The 16,372-nt window shown below is 32.2% G+C and overlaps 1 protein-coding gene across 1 annotated transcript; it reads right to left on the bottom strand.

Annotated features, from left to right (window-relative positions):
- Positions 1-14,323: 14,323 nt before the first annotated feature.
- On the bottom strand, positions 14,324-16,122 carry LOC105783558 (cytochrome P450 71D10). Its single transcript, XM_012609099.2, has 2 exons — positions 15,134-16,122; positions 14,324-15,051 (listed from the first exon to the last, which is right to left on the bottom strand). Exons 1-2 carry the CDS (start codon positions 16,103-16,105, stop codon positions 14,434-14,436), a joined length of 1,590 nt encoding a protein of 529 aa, XP_012464553.1. The 5' UTR covers positions 16,106-16,122; the 3' UTR covers positions 14,324-14,433.
- Between the last annotated feature and the right edge of the window lie 250 nt (positions 16,123-16,372).

Genomic DNA, 16,372 nt, shown 5'->3' with positions numbered 1-16,372 from the left:
CGCCGTTTTCTGAGCTTTCGGGGATTTGGTGGCGTTTTTATGTAAGCACCACTAATGCTCAGGGCTTTAGCGGCGTTTTTGGGAAAGCACCGCAAAAATACTTCAACCCAACGACGCCGTTTTCTGAGCTTTCGAGGATTTAGTGGCTTTTTTATGTAAGCACCGCTAATGCTCAGGGCTTTAACGGCCTTTTTGGGAAAGCACCGCAAAAATACTTCAGCCCAACGACGCCGTTTTTCGAGCTTTCGAGGATTTAGTGGCGTTTTTATGTAAGCGCCGCTAATGCTCAGGGATTTAAAATAATTTAAAATATTTGTTAAAAATGGATAAATTAAAATACTATTATTTAAAATAATTTTAAAGTTTTTTGGATACATTATTGATTTTTTTAGTTTATATATTAAATAATTTCTCATATAATCGTAAAAGAGATAGTATTATTTTAAAATATTGAATTAATTACTATTTAATTTGTTAATTTTATTGATTAAAATTCAATTTAATTTTAAATGAATATTTGTTAAAAATGGATTAATTTGAAATAATGACACGTAGAAATAAATTGAAATAAAAACATAGAAAATATTTGTTAAAAATAGAAAAATTAAAATACTATTATTAATCCATAATTTTAAAATTTTTGGGTACATGACTGATTGTTTTTAATTTATATACTAAATTATTTCAAATATAATTGTAAGAGATAAGATAGTATTATTTTAAAATATTTAATTTAATTATCATTATAGTTTAGGGTTTAATAAATATGGTTTAGGGTATATAAATGGTTAATTTAGGATTTAAGACCGGTTTAGGAGTTACAATTTTAAGTTTTATAGATTATGGAATTAGAGATTATGGATTAGGGATTCTGGTTTAAGGGTTAATGTGATTTAAGGTTTATGGGTTAAGGGTTAGGGGTTAGGTTAGGGGTTAGGGGTTAGGTTAGGGGTTAGATGTTAAGAGTTAGGGATTTAAGGTTTATAAATTTGGTGTTAGGTTAGAGTTTAGGGTTTAGATTAATTAGTGTGTTTTAATTATATATTAAATAAGGTTTAGGGGTTAGGGGTTAAGGGTTAAGGGTTAGGGGTTAGGGATCGGGTTATGGTTTAGGGTTTAGGGTTTAGATTAATTAGTGTTTTTTAATTTATATATTAAATAAAGTTTAGGGGTTAGGGATTAGGGATTTGGGGTTGGGTTAGGGTTTCAGATTTGGATTAATTAGTACTTTTTAATTTATATATTAAATAAGTTCTTTATATAATTATAAAAGAGATAATAATAAATTGTAAAGATTACTAATTTAAAATTGATATGCAATATATAATAATTTGAATATAATAATTTAAAATTGTAAAATTGTAAAATTGTAAAAAATTGTAAAATTACAAAAAATAAAATTAAAAGAAAAAGAAATAAAAACACTAAAATTTTATTTTACCTAATTTTTATAAATATTACTTAAAAAACTGAAATTGATAATTTTATCTAATTTTTTTAAATATTACCTAAATTAACAAAACTATGCATTAAAATTTGCCAAAACGGCGCCGTTTCAATAGAAAATTTAATGTACTAGTGGCGTTTTTTATGAAAAACGATGCTATAAACTAGACATTAGCGGCGTTTGAAGAAAAACGCCGTAAAATATTCTTAATAATGAAGACAAAACGGTGTAGTTTTTGGCTGAGATTCATACCATTTGATAAAAAACTGTGCCGTTTTATTATTTGCTTTTAGTGGCGCTTTAAAAAAACGCTGCAAATTAATGTAACTGTTAAGGAAAACGGCGCCATTTTATTATTTGCTTTTAGTGGCGATTTTTGAAAAATGCCGCAAATATGTATTATGAGTTAAGGAAACTGCGTCGTTTCAGTTTTTATTACTGGCGCTTCTTTAAATCGCCGCAAATATGTTTAAAGATTTACGCAAACGCTGCCGTTTATCTATATTATTAGTGGCGATTTTTCTAAAACGCCAGGAGTTCGAGTTAAGCGACTGCGTTTGGCCTGATATTTAGTGGCACTTATATATAAACGCCGCAAATTACAGAAATTGTTTAGGAAAACGGCTCCGTTTTCTTATATACTTTTAGTGGCGCTTTTAGTAAACGCCGCAAAAATGTTTTAATTTTTATGGAGACGATGTCGTTTTCTCTAAAACGCCATGAGTTTGAGTTAAATGATCGGGAAACGACAGCGTTTGATCATATTACTAGTGGCGCTGGTATATAAACGCCGCAAATGGGTTAATTATTTTGATGAAAACGACGTTGTTTTTTCCCATCCTTTTGACTGAAGCTAAAACCCGATTCTCCATCCCCAACATCTTATTCTCCCAAACCCTAAAATTTCCTTAATCCTTAACAGTTCCCCAAACCCGACATAATACATTACAGTGTCGTCTGCTTTACTGCATCACAGCCTCTGTCCGTGTCCTGTGCCGCAACCATCGGTAAGTTCAACTACTTCCTTCATCTTCTTCATGCGCGAATTTTTCTGGAATACCGAATTTGAACAAATATTTACTAATTGCGTGAATGCATTAAGGGTCTTTCGAATATATCTGGAATTTGGGGCTTTTGAGCATTTGGATTTTCTCATTTCAAATTGAGAAAACGTTATAGGTTGTTAATGCTTAGAATAAAATTGGATTTTTATGTCCGGAAATGGATATCGACCTTTGGATATGGACATTTCATATAGTAGAGCTGAAAAAATGGGAAAATTTATATATATGTATATGTATATGTATATGTATATACAGAATTGAAATAAGATTGTGGGAATTATTTTTTGTTTTTAAATAATTGTGCCAGCAAACTAACTGACATGGTTCTGCGTCTTTTTATTTTTATGTAAATTAGGCTTTGATATTAGCTTGTCCCAAACTGCATAATATGTATGTATGTATGTATGTATGTATGTATGTATGTATGTATGTATGTATGTATGTATGTATGTATGTATGTATGTATGTATGTATGTATGTATGTATATAGATTTTTCCAAAAACAAACGAGATGACATGTTACAAGGTATTGGAAAATTGCATACTTAAGCCTGTTGCTTAGTTTTTTTACTGTAATTAAAGTATATGGGTAATAAAGTTAGTTTCCATTGCTACCTTGTTCAATCATTTACTGCTGTTCTGTTCTGTCGAAAATTGCTACCTTGGTCAAAACCTATTGAATGATATCTATGAATATTTGCTATGGCAGGGCTACTATACTACTATTAGAAAAAATCCAATAGTGGCAAGGAACTGAACATTACAGCACTGTTCAAAACTTGTAAGTTCAAATTTCTAAAGAGAAAAGTAACAACATTATGAATCTCAATTTGTATAGTACTGTGTGCTGTAAAGGAAAATTAACATAATACATAGGCAACAATGATTTTGACACATTTTAGTTTTTATTTAACTTATTAATATTAAAAAGTATATATTGATATATTTTATCACAACTTATTAATATTAAAAATTATATATGTTTATATTTTACAATTTAATTTAACTTATTACTAATATATATATTGTTCGAATATAATTTTTAAAATTTATATCTTACATTACTTAAATAAATATTTTAAGTATATTTTACATGTCTTACATTAATAAATAAAACATATTTTTACTAAAATTTACTCTTAATATGTTACTTGAATATATTACTTAAATAAATTACTTAAATACATTACTTACTAAAATTTCGTTAAATTTATTACTTAAATATGTTACTTAAATACATTACTTACTAAAATTTGGTTAAATTTTTACTTAAATATGTTACTTAAATACATTACTTACTAAAATTTAAGTATATATTACATTACTTACATAACTTGTTAAAATATATTATAGTTTTAAATCGGTTATAAATAAGATACATAAAAGTGATATACTCACATCATACATATCTTACATAACCAAAATTTGTATATACAAGAACTTACTATAACTTATTAATATTTACATAAACTTACATAACTATCACATAAACTTATATGTAAACTTACATAATACATAATAACTTACAACTTACATAACATACATTACTTTGATAACTTACATAAGTTACATAATACACAACTTACATAGTTTACTTAATACATAACTTACATAACTTATACACGTACATAACTTACATAATTTACTTAATACATAAATATATATCATATGATATACTTATATAACTCATTTATACTTACCACTGAACAACTTACCCTTGTAATTTCTGGTGACAATCAGACTTCAGGAAATAAGAAATGGACCGGTCTTGGATGAATTTGTCAAGGGTAAGCGACGGTTATCGAAATAGAGTACAGACTTTTCTAAATTTTGCATTTCAATATGCAAGCCAAGAGAACATGATTCTTTGCCCGTGTAAGAAGTGTGTCAACATAAACTGGCATTATCATGAAGTTGTATACGAGCATTTAATTGTTGATGGATTTGTTCGGGATTATAAACAATGGTTTTTTCATGGAGAATGCCTGCCTAGTACTTCCTCTTCAAGGATGGATGTATCTTATGATAGTACTGCTTACCATCAGGCTGCTAGAGGGGATGACATGGAAGGGATGTTACGGGAAGCATTTAATATTCACAATCATGGTTTACAGTCGTTCCCAGCCGACTTTGTGGCATCTGATGATTGTAATCTCGGTGGAAATGCTTTTACCGAACCTGGAACAAGTGTACATCATGAAGAGCCGAATGGAGAAGCGGCGAAGTTCTACGCACTACTTAATGACATGAACGAAGAACTGTATGAGGGATCAAAATTCTCAAAATTGTCTTTCTGTATTCGTCTTTTTCAGATAAAAAGTTTGGGAGGGTGGACCGGGAACTCTTTGACAATGCTGTTAGAGTTTTTGAGAGAGATGTTTCTGTTTGCAAAAATCCCTCAATCATGCAAGGATATGAAGAAAACGATAAAAGATTTAGGTATTGGGTACACCAAAATCCATAGTTGCCCGAATGACTGCATGTTGTAATGGGGCGATCGGAGAAACCAACAGTGCTGTCATATGTGAAGTCAATCACGTTGGATAAATAGAAACACAGAACATGGGAACAACGATGAAAATGATGCACAACCAAGAAAGAAGCCGGTCAAGATTTTGCGATATTTTCCACTGATACCAAGGCTTCAAAGGCTTTTCATGTCGTCGAAGACAGCGGAGTCTATGACGTGGCACCATGATGGACGAACCGATGATGGATTGTTAAGGCATCCGGCAGATTCTTCAGCTTGGAAATCATTTGACAATAAATTTCCAAGCTTTGCAAGCGATCCTAGGAGTGTGAGGCTTGGCTTAGCATCTGATGGATTTAATCCTTACAAGATCATGAGTATCTGCGTCAAGATGCCAAGAGTGCTTGTTCCTTACAATCTGCCTCTGTGGATTTGCATGAAGCAATCTTCCCTTATCTTATCTATGATTATCCCTGGAGAGAAAGGGCCTGGGAATGATATCGACATTTATTTACAGCCACTTATTGAAGAGTTAAAACAATTATGGGTTGGTGTCGAGACATACGATATGCTGAGAAAGGAGAACTTTAATTTACGTGCAGCTTTGATGTGGACCATTAGTGACTTCCCCGCTTGTGCCAATTTATCCGGTTGGAGTACCAAGGGTCATTATGCGTGTCCTTGTTGTGCTACACAAACATGTTCGCAATGGTTACATAATGGGAATAAGTTCTCTTATATGGGGCACCGTCGGTGGTTACCAGAAAATCATAGATTTAGATTTTAGAGTTCAGCATTTGACGGTACTGAAGAGTTCAGAGAAGCTCCTTTGCAGACAACTGGATCTGAAATCTTGTTAATGTTGGAATTTATGAATTTCAGTTATGGGAAGATGAACCAACCGGCAAACACGTAAAGAAATAAAAGATCAAATGGTGAAGCTGATGATGACTCCGATGAAGAGGATGATCCTAATGAGGCAGACTTGTGGAAAAAAAGAAGTTTTTTTTTGAGTTGCCTTATTGGGAGCACCACCTATTACGACATAATCTTGATGTTATGCATATTGAGAAAAATGTCTGCTAGAACGTTGTCGGTACAATTTTGAATGTAGAAGGAAAATCAAAAGACAATCTTCAGAGTCGACTTGATTTAATTCAGATGGGAATTCGACCTGATCTTCATCCAAATCCACTTCCGAATGGGAAATATCAGTTGCCGCCTTTAATTTTCTCAATGTCCAAGACGGAGAAAGAACTGTTTTGCATGGTGTTGAAGGATATAAAGGTTCCAGATGCGTATGCATCAAATATATCTCAATGTGTTAGTGTTAAAGATCGATGGTAATATTCGCTAAAATCACATGACTATCACATCTTGATGCAAGATTTACTGCTAGTTGCTCTACGATGTTGTATGTCCAAGAAGGTGACGTCTTGTATAATTGAACTATCCAATATAATGAAAGCCATTTGTGGCAAAGTTTTGAATGTTCAAGAACTTCAGAAGGTACAGGATCGAGCCGCTTTGACTTTATGCAACATGGAGAAAATTTTCCCACCTTCCTTCTTCACCATTATTTGATAATCCATCTCCCGCACGAAGTAATTCTTGGCGGACCCGTTTTCTATCGATGGATGTATCCCATAGAAAGGTGTTAATTAAAATTTTTAAAATTTTCCTTCATTCACCTCTATGCCTTTAGTTACAACTTTTGATAATGTTGTATATTGTGTTTAGGTTCCTATCAATATTAAAGTCTTACTGCCGCAACAAGCGATATCCAGAAGGATCGATTGCTGAAGGCTACTTGGCAGAGGAATGTATGACCTTCTGCTCAAGATATTTGGAAGATGTTGAAACAAGGTTGAACAGACCAAATAGGAATGCTGGACTCACGGGCCTTAACTTCGCCGATACTTATTTGTTCCAAAGTTTTGGAGAACCAATAGGCAAAGTTGAAATTGCAGAATTAGATCATTTATCGTGGGTACAAGCACATAGATATGTTCTGTTTCACCACGAATCAATGGAACCTTTACGGAAGTAAGTTCTACAAATTTGATAAATATTTATCAAACTAAAAATTGTTTATCTTCTAACAAAGTGAACATTTTTTTAACATAGTTAGTACAAACAAATATTGAGATCTCGTTCGCGCTCCCGAAGAACACAACATCGAGATATCAATAAGTTGTTTACAGAATCTTTTTATGAATGGTTAAGCCAAACGGTATACAGTTGGAGCTTCCGCTTACAAATAATAATGTTTTCTCATAACATTTTTAACTACTCAGTTTACTTTCCATTCAATAGGTTTGGAGTGGGAAGAACGTAAACGACGAAGTTAAATGGCTCTCCCAATGTCCAAATCGAGTGATTAAAAGATATAGTGCATTTCTCATCAACGGAATTCAGATTTCATACAAAATATCGCGAGAGTTTGAGGAGAACACAAAATTGTGGAATAGTTGTTAATTCCTCAATTACAAGTTATGCTAGTGCTAGGGACTATAATCCTGTCGAAGGAAATGTGGAATATTTCGAACTTCTTATTGACATAATTGAGTTGGATTACTACGGCAAATGGAAAGTTGTCTTATTTCGAGGTGATTGGGCCGATGTTAATACTGCTCGTGGAATTAAGCAAGATCAATTTGGTTTTACAATGGTGAACTTCACCCGATTGATTCACACAGGACAACAACTGATAGATGAGCCGTATGTATTCTCATATCAAGTCAAACAAGTTTTTTACTCAAAAGATCCAACTGATGAGGGTTGGTACATTGTACTCCGTAACATCCCTAGAGACTTGTTTGACATGGGCAGTGGAAGTAGAGATAACATCGACGACAGATCAGAAACTTTGCCCTTTCCAGAACAAAACTTAAACGATAATATCCCTAGTACTAGTGCACAATTTCAATGGGTTCGTCAGGATACGGATGAAGATATTTACGAATAATGATGTAGTAAGATTTTATGATGGTTTAATTATATGTAATATCATAATTTAAATCATGGTCTTATTATATATTTCAACTATTTTATATGTGTTGTTATTGTTGTAATTAGTTATTAAGTTTTCAACTATTTTATGTTTATTGCAGATAAAATGCCTAGAAGAAAAATTCCAAGGGGAAGCATTGTTCAAAATGATCCAAACTCGACAGAAACAAATATAACTGTACAACAGACAGCAATTGGATCTTCAAATGTTCCGATTACACCTGAGGATCCTACAGAAGTTCAAAGTAATTAGTTATTTAATTTACATGCGTGTTGACTTATAATTGATTTATTTTTCAAATTCTTGTATTATAATATACCACTTGCAGCTGAAAATGGTGGGACGCACAGAGGTCAAGGCGTACACTACTTACAGATTTATACGAGTTAGATCCAGTCGAGCGTGTCAAGGTATGCAGAAACTGTTTTGGTCAGCCTGTTGGATCAGAAGCTCGACTTTTAGCAGGATACATGGGCATTTTAGCACGAAATGCGAATATGTTGCCTATCAACTACGAGTCATGGCATCAAATGCCCGATAGCAACAAAAACCAAGCCCTCGATAATATTAAGGTAACAAAATGTTAATGTCATCTGTAATGCTTGGGAAATAGTTTCATTTATATTTACTTTATTAACTTGTGTTTTTTGTAGGGGAAGTTTGCTTTAGAGGTCTCCGATGCTTATGTAAAGAAGGCATTGGGAAAAAGATGGAGAGACCACAAAAGTACTTTGAAGAAATGTTATTACAAGACAAAAACAACCCTCGATGAGAAATTGCAAAATGTCCCACCGGGTATGCTGAGGTACCAATGGGAAGATGCGGTTAGATTTTGGCATTCGAAAAAAGGCGATGTATGACGTACTTCCAAACTATTGTAATTATTTTGGTTTATAGTATTTACTATTTACGTATTACAAATTTCATAACGTAGGATTATGAGCGAGTTGGAAAAAGCAGCAGGCAGAAACAAAAATTCACTCACATAGCCGGGTCGAAAAGTTTTGCATGTGTAGCTGAGGCGGAGGTATTTTTAATTTTTTAATATTGACAAATATGTATAACTTTCCATTAAATAATATTTTACTACTATATTTTAGGAACGGTAGTCCGGTCAAAAAGTTGGATGCCTTCAACTTTTTGAAATTACACATAGGAAGAAAGATGGATCTGCTATGACTCCTGAAGCTGGTGAAATTATGGTACGTTTGCTTAATACGATTTGACTTGTTTTAGTTATTTATAGTGTTTATTTTCTAATGGTTTAATTCATTGCTTGTAATGCGACTATTGTTATGTTGCATTTGTTTTTTTAATATATATTGCGTTCCTAACTATGTGATTTATTTATTAGGAAAAACTAAAGGATAAAAAGGCGGAGTACGAAGCGATTGCTTCTAGTGATAGTTCTGTTCATCTAGAAGACATTGATAACCGGATTATTGTTGAAGTTTTGGGTCCTGAAAGGTATGGTCGGGCACGATTTCAAGGATCTTTTCTTAGTCCAACCCAATATTTTGGATCCAGCTCGCAGCAATACATTGCTTCGGGGAGTTAGCCTCAAGCTGAAGTTCAGAGGTTAAAAGACCAGATGGCTCAGATGCAAGCGACCACATCTGAGGTTCAAAGGAAATTTAAAGAACTTCAGGTACAATTTAAAGCAGAGGCGACAACGAGGGAAGCAGAGGCTGTAGCGAGAGAAGCAGAGGCTGCAGAACAGAGGCAACAACGACGGAAGCAGAGGCTGCAGAGCAGAGGTAACAACGACGGAAGCAGAGGCTGCAGCGAGAGAAGCAGAAGCTGCAGCGCGAGAAGCAGCGAGAGAAGCAGAGGTTCAAAAGAAATATGAAGAACTCCAGCTACAACTTAAAGCATATGCGGCATCAAGAGAAGCAGAGCAGAGCAAAAAGTACGACGAACTTCAAAAGCAGCTTCATATTATGATGAAGATGTTTCAGCAGTCGCAACTTCCGCCGTCATAGTGTATTGCATAAATATTTTTATCATTTTTTAACATTTTTGTAAAGAAAAATATGAATTCACTTTTATTTATTGATAATAATATTATTTTATTCGTTTAATTTGAAATATTATATAATTTTATTGTTTTTGGCTGGTTTAGATCTGGTTGTTTTTGATTTTTTGTTACAAGAGGGCTGATGAAATGAAAAATTTTATTATAAAAAAATCCCAAAATTAGTGGCGTTTTTTATAAAAGCGCCGCTAAAGAACATTACTTTCCGCGGCGTTCGTGATGAAAGCACTGCTAAAGAACATGATCTATAGCGGCGTTTTTTACCAAGCGCCGCTAAAGAACATTATCTTTAGCGGCGATTTTTTGTAACCGCCGCTAAAGAACATGATCTTTAGCGGCGTCTTTTTTTTAAGCGCCGCTAAAGAACATGTTATTTAGCGGCGTCTTTTGTTAAGCGCCGCTAAAGAACATGATCTTTAGCGGCGTCTTTTTTTAAACGCCGCTAAAGAACATGATTTTTAGCGGCATTTTTTTCTGTAAACGCTGCAAAAGTTAGCGACGTTGTCGTTAGCGGCATTTTTTACAGCGCTTTCAAAAGCGCCGCAAACATCTTTAGTGGCGCTAAAAACCTGTTCTAGTGTAGTGTACAATTATATTGTAAATATTATAATACTCCTTTATGTATTATTCTACCCACATAGCCATTTCACACTATTTCATTATCATTGTACCATACACTATTTTTAAACATATTTGACATTTTTATGCGATGTATAAAAAGAAATTTTTAAAAGGCAATGCTTCGTATTTGGAGATTCGAGAGGTCGTACGTTAACTTACGGGGTTTCGATTTTCTCGTTGAACCCAAATGACTGAATATTCTTTAAAATTAAAATACACGAGTTTTAAATAAAAATAAAAGGCAAGATTATTCTCGAGAGTTCGAGGTGTCGTGTCCTAACTTACGGGATGTGACATTTCGTTATTGCGAGATGAGAGAGTCTTTAACACGCATTTCAATTTATCCAAGCATTTTTAGTGAAAATATTAATGCAAAAAGGGATCGTATTTTTAAATTCTTTTCCAGTTTTCAATTTTTGACATTAAGACATTAATTAATCAACTAGGTACCAATTTTGGGTGTTACAAGAGTGCTAATCCTTCCTTGTACGTAACCGACTCCCAAACCCGTTTTTTTTTAATTTCGTGGACCAAAATCGTTGTTTTAATAAAATCAAATCATTTATTAAAAATAACCACTTTTTGAGGTGACTCAATCACACCTCATCAAAAAGATTGGTGGCGACTCTTTTATTCGTTTTCATTTTCAAAATCAAAGTCGACCCCCACTTTCAAAAAATGGTTTGCTCTCAATAAAATTTCATCTTGTCCATTGTGATAATCTTTTTCAAGAATTTTTCATTGAAATAATGATTAAAAGGGTAAAAAAATATAAGATTAAAATAAAAAAACGATTGGAACTCAAATAATACATAAAATGTCAAATTTTACCTTGTTTACCCCTCTCTAAAGTTGTAATTTTTTTCAATTTTAAATTTCAAAAAATCAAAATCAATTAAATAAATTCTTGAAAATTTTTATCTCTTATAGTGTCAATCGATTTGTTACTATAATATTGAAATACATTAAATTAATTAATTTAATCTCCATATAAAATTTAAAATTTTATTTTATGTTTTAAATTAAACCAACTCCTATAACTCATATTTAATAATTGTCAATAAAATCTAAATTTCTTTTGATTATATGATCTTGAATTCATGCTAAGCTAAAAGGATAGGAAAATCTCTTGTGGTTAAAAAAATTGGTTTTGTTAGGAATAGAAAGATAAAATTTATTATTTTTTAATCAAAAGGGATTTTACTTTATTTTTAATGGAGGATTTAAGATAATATAACAATAGATTTAGTTTCAACAATTATTAAAGATGAGTTATTTGAGTTCATTGTGATATGGAAATATAAAATAAAATTTAGAAGGGATTAAATTAAATTAATTTTAATTAGTTTTGATATGATAGTGACAAATGGGTTGACACTATCAATGGATAAAAAGTTTCAATAATTTATTTAAAGTGTAAATCTCAAAATTATACATAAATTTTGATTTGGTATACTTATACACATGAAACTCTAATTGTGGTTCAAATGTATACTAGAAACTTTAATTTTGATTTAATGCATTGTTTTGGTTTACACCGTTTTTACTTCAATACTTAATGTTTTTCTTTCACCTCTATCAATATTTAAAAAAGAAGATTTTTTTGAAAATTTGAATGATTAAATTTAATGTATAAACATAATTTAAATTATACAATTAGCACTTAAATAATTAAAATGAAAACGCTCTAAAATTTAAATAACAAAATTACAAAATTTCATTTGGATAACATTGCGTGACCAAGTGGACAGTTAATCCCAATTTGCTCTAATTTTGCTATCCACCTGTTTCAAAACTTTCCCTTTGTGTCAATTTGAGATTGACTACTAGCACCATGAGGTAAAAAGACCATTTACATTCAACTTTTGATTGATTACCTCTCTTTGCTATCACTTTCTCGATCAACGAAAACTGTCGTTATCAGTCCAGTGCCTTAAATTATTTGCAACTCTTTCTTAATAATGTGGGTAGGGATTGAAATCAGTTAATCTTCTTAATAACGTGGTAGGCATCAAAATCAATGATCTTCACAACTACATGGTTCCTATAATAGATGTTGATTATCAGGTTGGGTCTAATCGAAATTTTAAGTCTGTTTATTATGTTAGAGTTCACTCTGAAAAATGGGTCTAAAATTTTATTTAAGTCCATTTTGGATAAAAATGTTAAAACTTGAACTCAGCCTGAGCCGCCTGTATTAATTTTTTATATATTTTAAAAAAAAAAGTATAATACATCAAAATACTAAAAACATTAAAATAAATGTTTCCCAATAAATTGAAAATAAATTTTTAAAAATATGTATACTTAAATAACACTAAAATAAGTGCAACTTAACAAATAAATACCCCTTAAATATTAACAAAATTAATAATAAAACAAGAGTTATACAATATCGAAATAATAAGAACAAAATAGTAGCAACATAATTGTGAAATTATAACAAAATCGTAAAAACAATAAGATAATAGTAAAAAATAATAAATAATAATAATAAGACAATAAAAAAAACAATCATTTTTACTCAAGCCCATTTTTCGAGCCTATAATTTTAGTCAAACCCTCTCACTTTTTGGGCGAGACTTCGGACCGGGCAGCCCGGCAAATGGACAAGTCTAGTCCCATGCTTCTATGTCCGGTTTAAATTTAAGGATAAATTCTATAAATAGCCATCCAACTATTAATTTTTTTATTAAGTTATCTCCAACTTTTAAAATTTATAAAATAATCATTCAACCTATCGTTTTATTTTATTTTTGTCCAAAATCAGTAAATCACTAACAACACAGTAACGTGGCTGTTAAGTATATGACATGGAATTTTAAATATAAAATAAAAATACAAGTAATTTCTTTGTCATTTATTGGGATTTTTTACACCAATAATGTGAAAAAAAATTTATTTACTAAAATAGGCAAACTACAAATTATTTACAGAAATAAAAAAATTCAACAGTGCACAGTCGATGTCGCCGAAGTGTTAGGTAGCACTCCCCAAATTCCCCCCAATCATCCAGCCATCATTACATTTAAAAAGAAAATATTTTTTTGTGCGGCCACTATATCAGGTAGCACCAGTATGTATTTTGTAAAAATACCCAAAAATAGTGTAAATTGATGAAAATGTAAAATATTTAACTTTGAATTGGATTGGTTCATGCTATTGTGCAGATGAAATGACTATTTGATTGATGAATTGAATATGATGAATTGTGAAATTGAAATATATTCAGAATTGAATTGTTGTTACCCTATTAACTGTTCGGGTAGAGTTAAATATAATTGACATGCCATAGGATAGATTGAGTAGATGTTACTTCGACTATGTGTTGATGAGTGCTGGAACAATTTTTACTTCAATATATAAGTTTTATTATTTCCAAAGGTTATGCGCCAGACATATTATCTTATGTGTAATACCATGTTAGTTTATTTTATCCACATATTACTTACTAAAAATCCAAATAATGATTAACTACTATTACTTGTGTCAAAATTGAAATATTAAAATTAGAAAAGTATAGAGACTTAAAATGATCTAATTGAAGAATATGGATCAAATCTACATATGTACATATAGTACATGAATAATTAAATTTAACCAAACTGATTTAACTATTATCGTTTGAGTTTCGACTAAAAGTGACCAATTCGAAAAAGTATAGAAACTAAAATTGATCAAATTAAAATGCAATTACTAATTCCATAGCTTTCACAAAATATAAGGACAAAAAGCAGAATTTAACCTATAATATGCCTAGACAAATATATCCTCCTTGTGCTTCTAGGAAACGATAATAGAAGCATGGTAAGGAGTAGGAACTAAGACTAGATCATTTTTCCTCCTCACGGACAAGCCAAACTCCTCAGTCATATCTATATCTTCTTGCTTCGGCAACTTCCAATCAAAATGGAACAACAGTTGGGCAAGTGGTAGCTCTAGATTTGGCACTGCAAATAATATGCCTGGACATATCCTTCTTCCAGCACCAAATGGAATGAACTCAAAATTTGTTCCCAAGAAATCTACTGAACTGTTGATAAACCTTTCAGGCTCAAAATTTTCAGGCTGAGCCCAATGATTTGGATCTCTCCCAATTGCCCAGGCATTGATAATCACTCTGGTCTTGGAAGGTATCTCAAATCCATTAACCTCACAATTCTTGCTACATTCTCTTGGAAGCAATAAAGGTAAAATAGGGTGCAGTCTTAAGGTTTCTTTTATAACACACTTTAGATATTGAAGTTGATGAATGCCTGTTTCATCCACATTTCCTTTTCCTTGGAATACCTGCCTTACCTCTGCTTGTGCTTTTGCCATAACTCTTGGATTTTTAATCATTTCCGACAACGCCCATTCTACAGTTGATGCAGATGTCTCACTTCCGGCAGTGAAAATATCCTAAACAAAATTATAAATAACATTATGGCCATAAAAATTTTGACAACAATTACCAAATTCCAGTAAAAGATAATGGACTCACTAATATGATGGCTTTGACATTGTTATCAGTTAAAGGGAATTCGTCATCTTCCTGAAGCCTTAAAAGAAGATCAACCAGATCTTCCCTGTCATCTTTACTTCTGCCTCTTGCTCTACTTTCTTTGTGATCATTAACAATGCTCTCAAGAATCCCATCAGCTTCTGCACGAGTCTTTTCAACTCTATACTTTATACCCGAAACAACATCCAGGAATTGAAGTGAAGGAAAAAATTCGGAAACAAAGAAACCAGAAACCAGCTTCGTTTGCTCCGCAACAACTGATATGAAAGAATCTTGATATTTGCATTTCTTGCCAAAGGCTGCCCTCGCTGTTATGCCATAAGTCATTGAAAAAACTTTCTGGCTCAGATTCACAGCCAACCCATCATTTGATTTTATGGTTTTGACGAGATTCAACACTTCCTCTTCTCTTATCGATCGGAAGGAGGCGACCCGAGACGCACTCAGAAGCTCCGATGTGCAAATTTTTCGCAGATTTCTCCAATACTTTCCATATGGTGAAAAGACAATATCAGTGCATTCATAAGTTATAATCTTGGCCGCAACGAGTGAAGGCCTAGAAGCAAAGACAATATCATGTGTTTTCATAATCTCTTCAGCCATTTCTGCAGAAGAAATGACCACAGTTGAAACTTGACCGAGTTGCAGGTGCATGACGGTTCCATGTTTCGTAGCCAAGTCACGCAGGGTGCGATGGGGTAGAGTAGGACCGGCGAGCTGGTGCAGATTTCCGATCAAAGGTAATTTCCGTGGGCCTGGAATCAACCTTTGAGTTAAACTCCTAGCTTTAGATTTCCTCACGCTTCGAATTGCCATTAACAAAACAAGAAGAAAACTGATGAATATATGGAATAAGGGTATTCCGAACTCCATTAGTACAAAGAAGAGGAGAGCTTTCAAAAACAAAAAAGAAGAAGAACGAAAACAAAAGAAAGCACTGATGAGAAGCATCACCACAAAATGTTATGATATATCCAAAACAGTTAGAATTAGATTTTTTTTCAAATTTTTTATTTTTAATAATTTTTTCCAAAACAGTGATTTGTATTACCAATACGATTTGCATTATTGGTTAGGATACAAATATGTTTGGTTGGTCAAATGTTATATTATGATTTATAATGCTAAATACTGATCATTTAATAAATTTATATTTTCAATTGTTATTAATATATCGTAATATAGAATATAATGTTATTCCTACACGTATTTAGATTA

The sequence above is a fragment of the Gossypium raimondii genome, chromosome 13 (genome assembly GCF_025698545.1).
Source record: "Gossypium raimondii isolate GPD5lz chromosome 13, ASM2569854v1, whole genome shotgun sequence".
NCBI lineage: Eukaryota > Viridiplantae > Streptophyta > Magnoliopsida > Malvales > Malvaceae > Gossypium > Gossypium raimondii.
This window is presented reverse-complemented; position numbering and strand designations above follow the sequence as displayed.

What these genes read in the sequence shown, in the direction of transcription:
- LOC105783558 (XM_012609099.2), bottom strand. Translation starts at nt 16,105, where the DNA reads ATGCTTCTCATCAGTGCTTTCTTTTGTTTTCGTTCTTCTTCTTTTTTG. An exon ending in ATGTCAAAGCCATCATATTA is followed by an intron (nt 15,052 to 15,133) that starts GTGAGTCCATTA and finishes AATTTTGTTTAG; the next exon opens with GATATTTTCACTGCCGGAAG.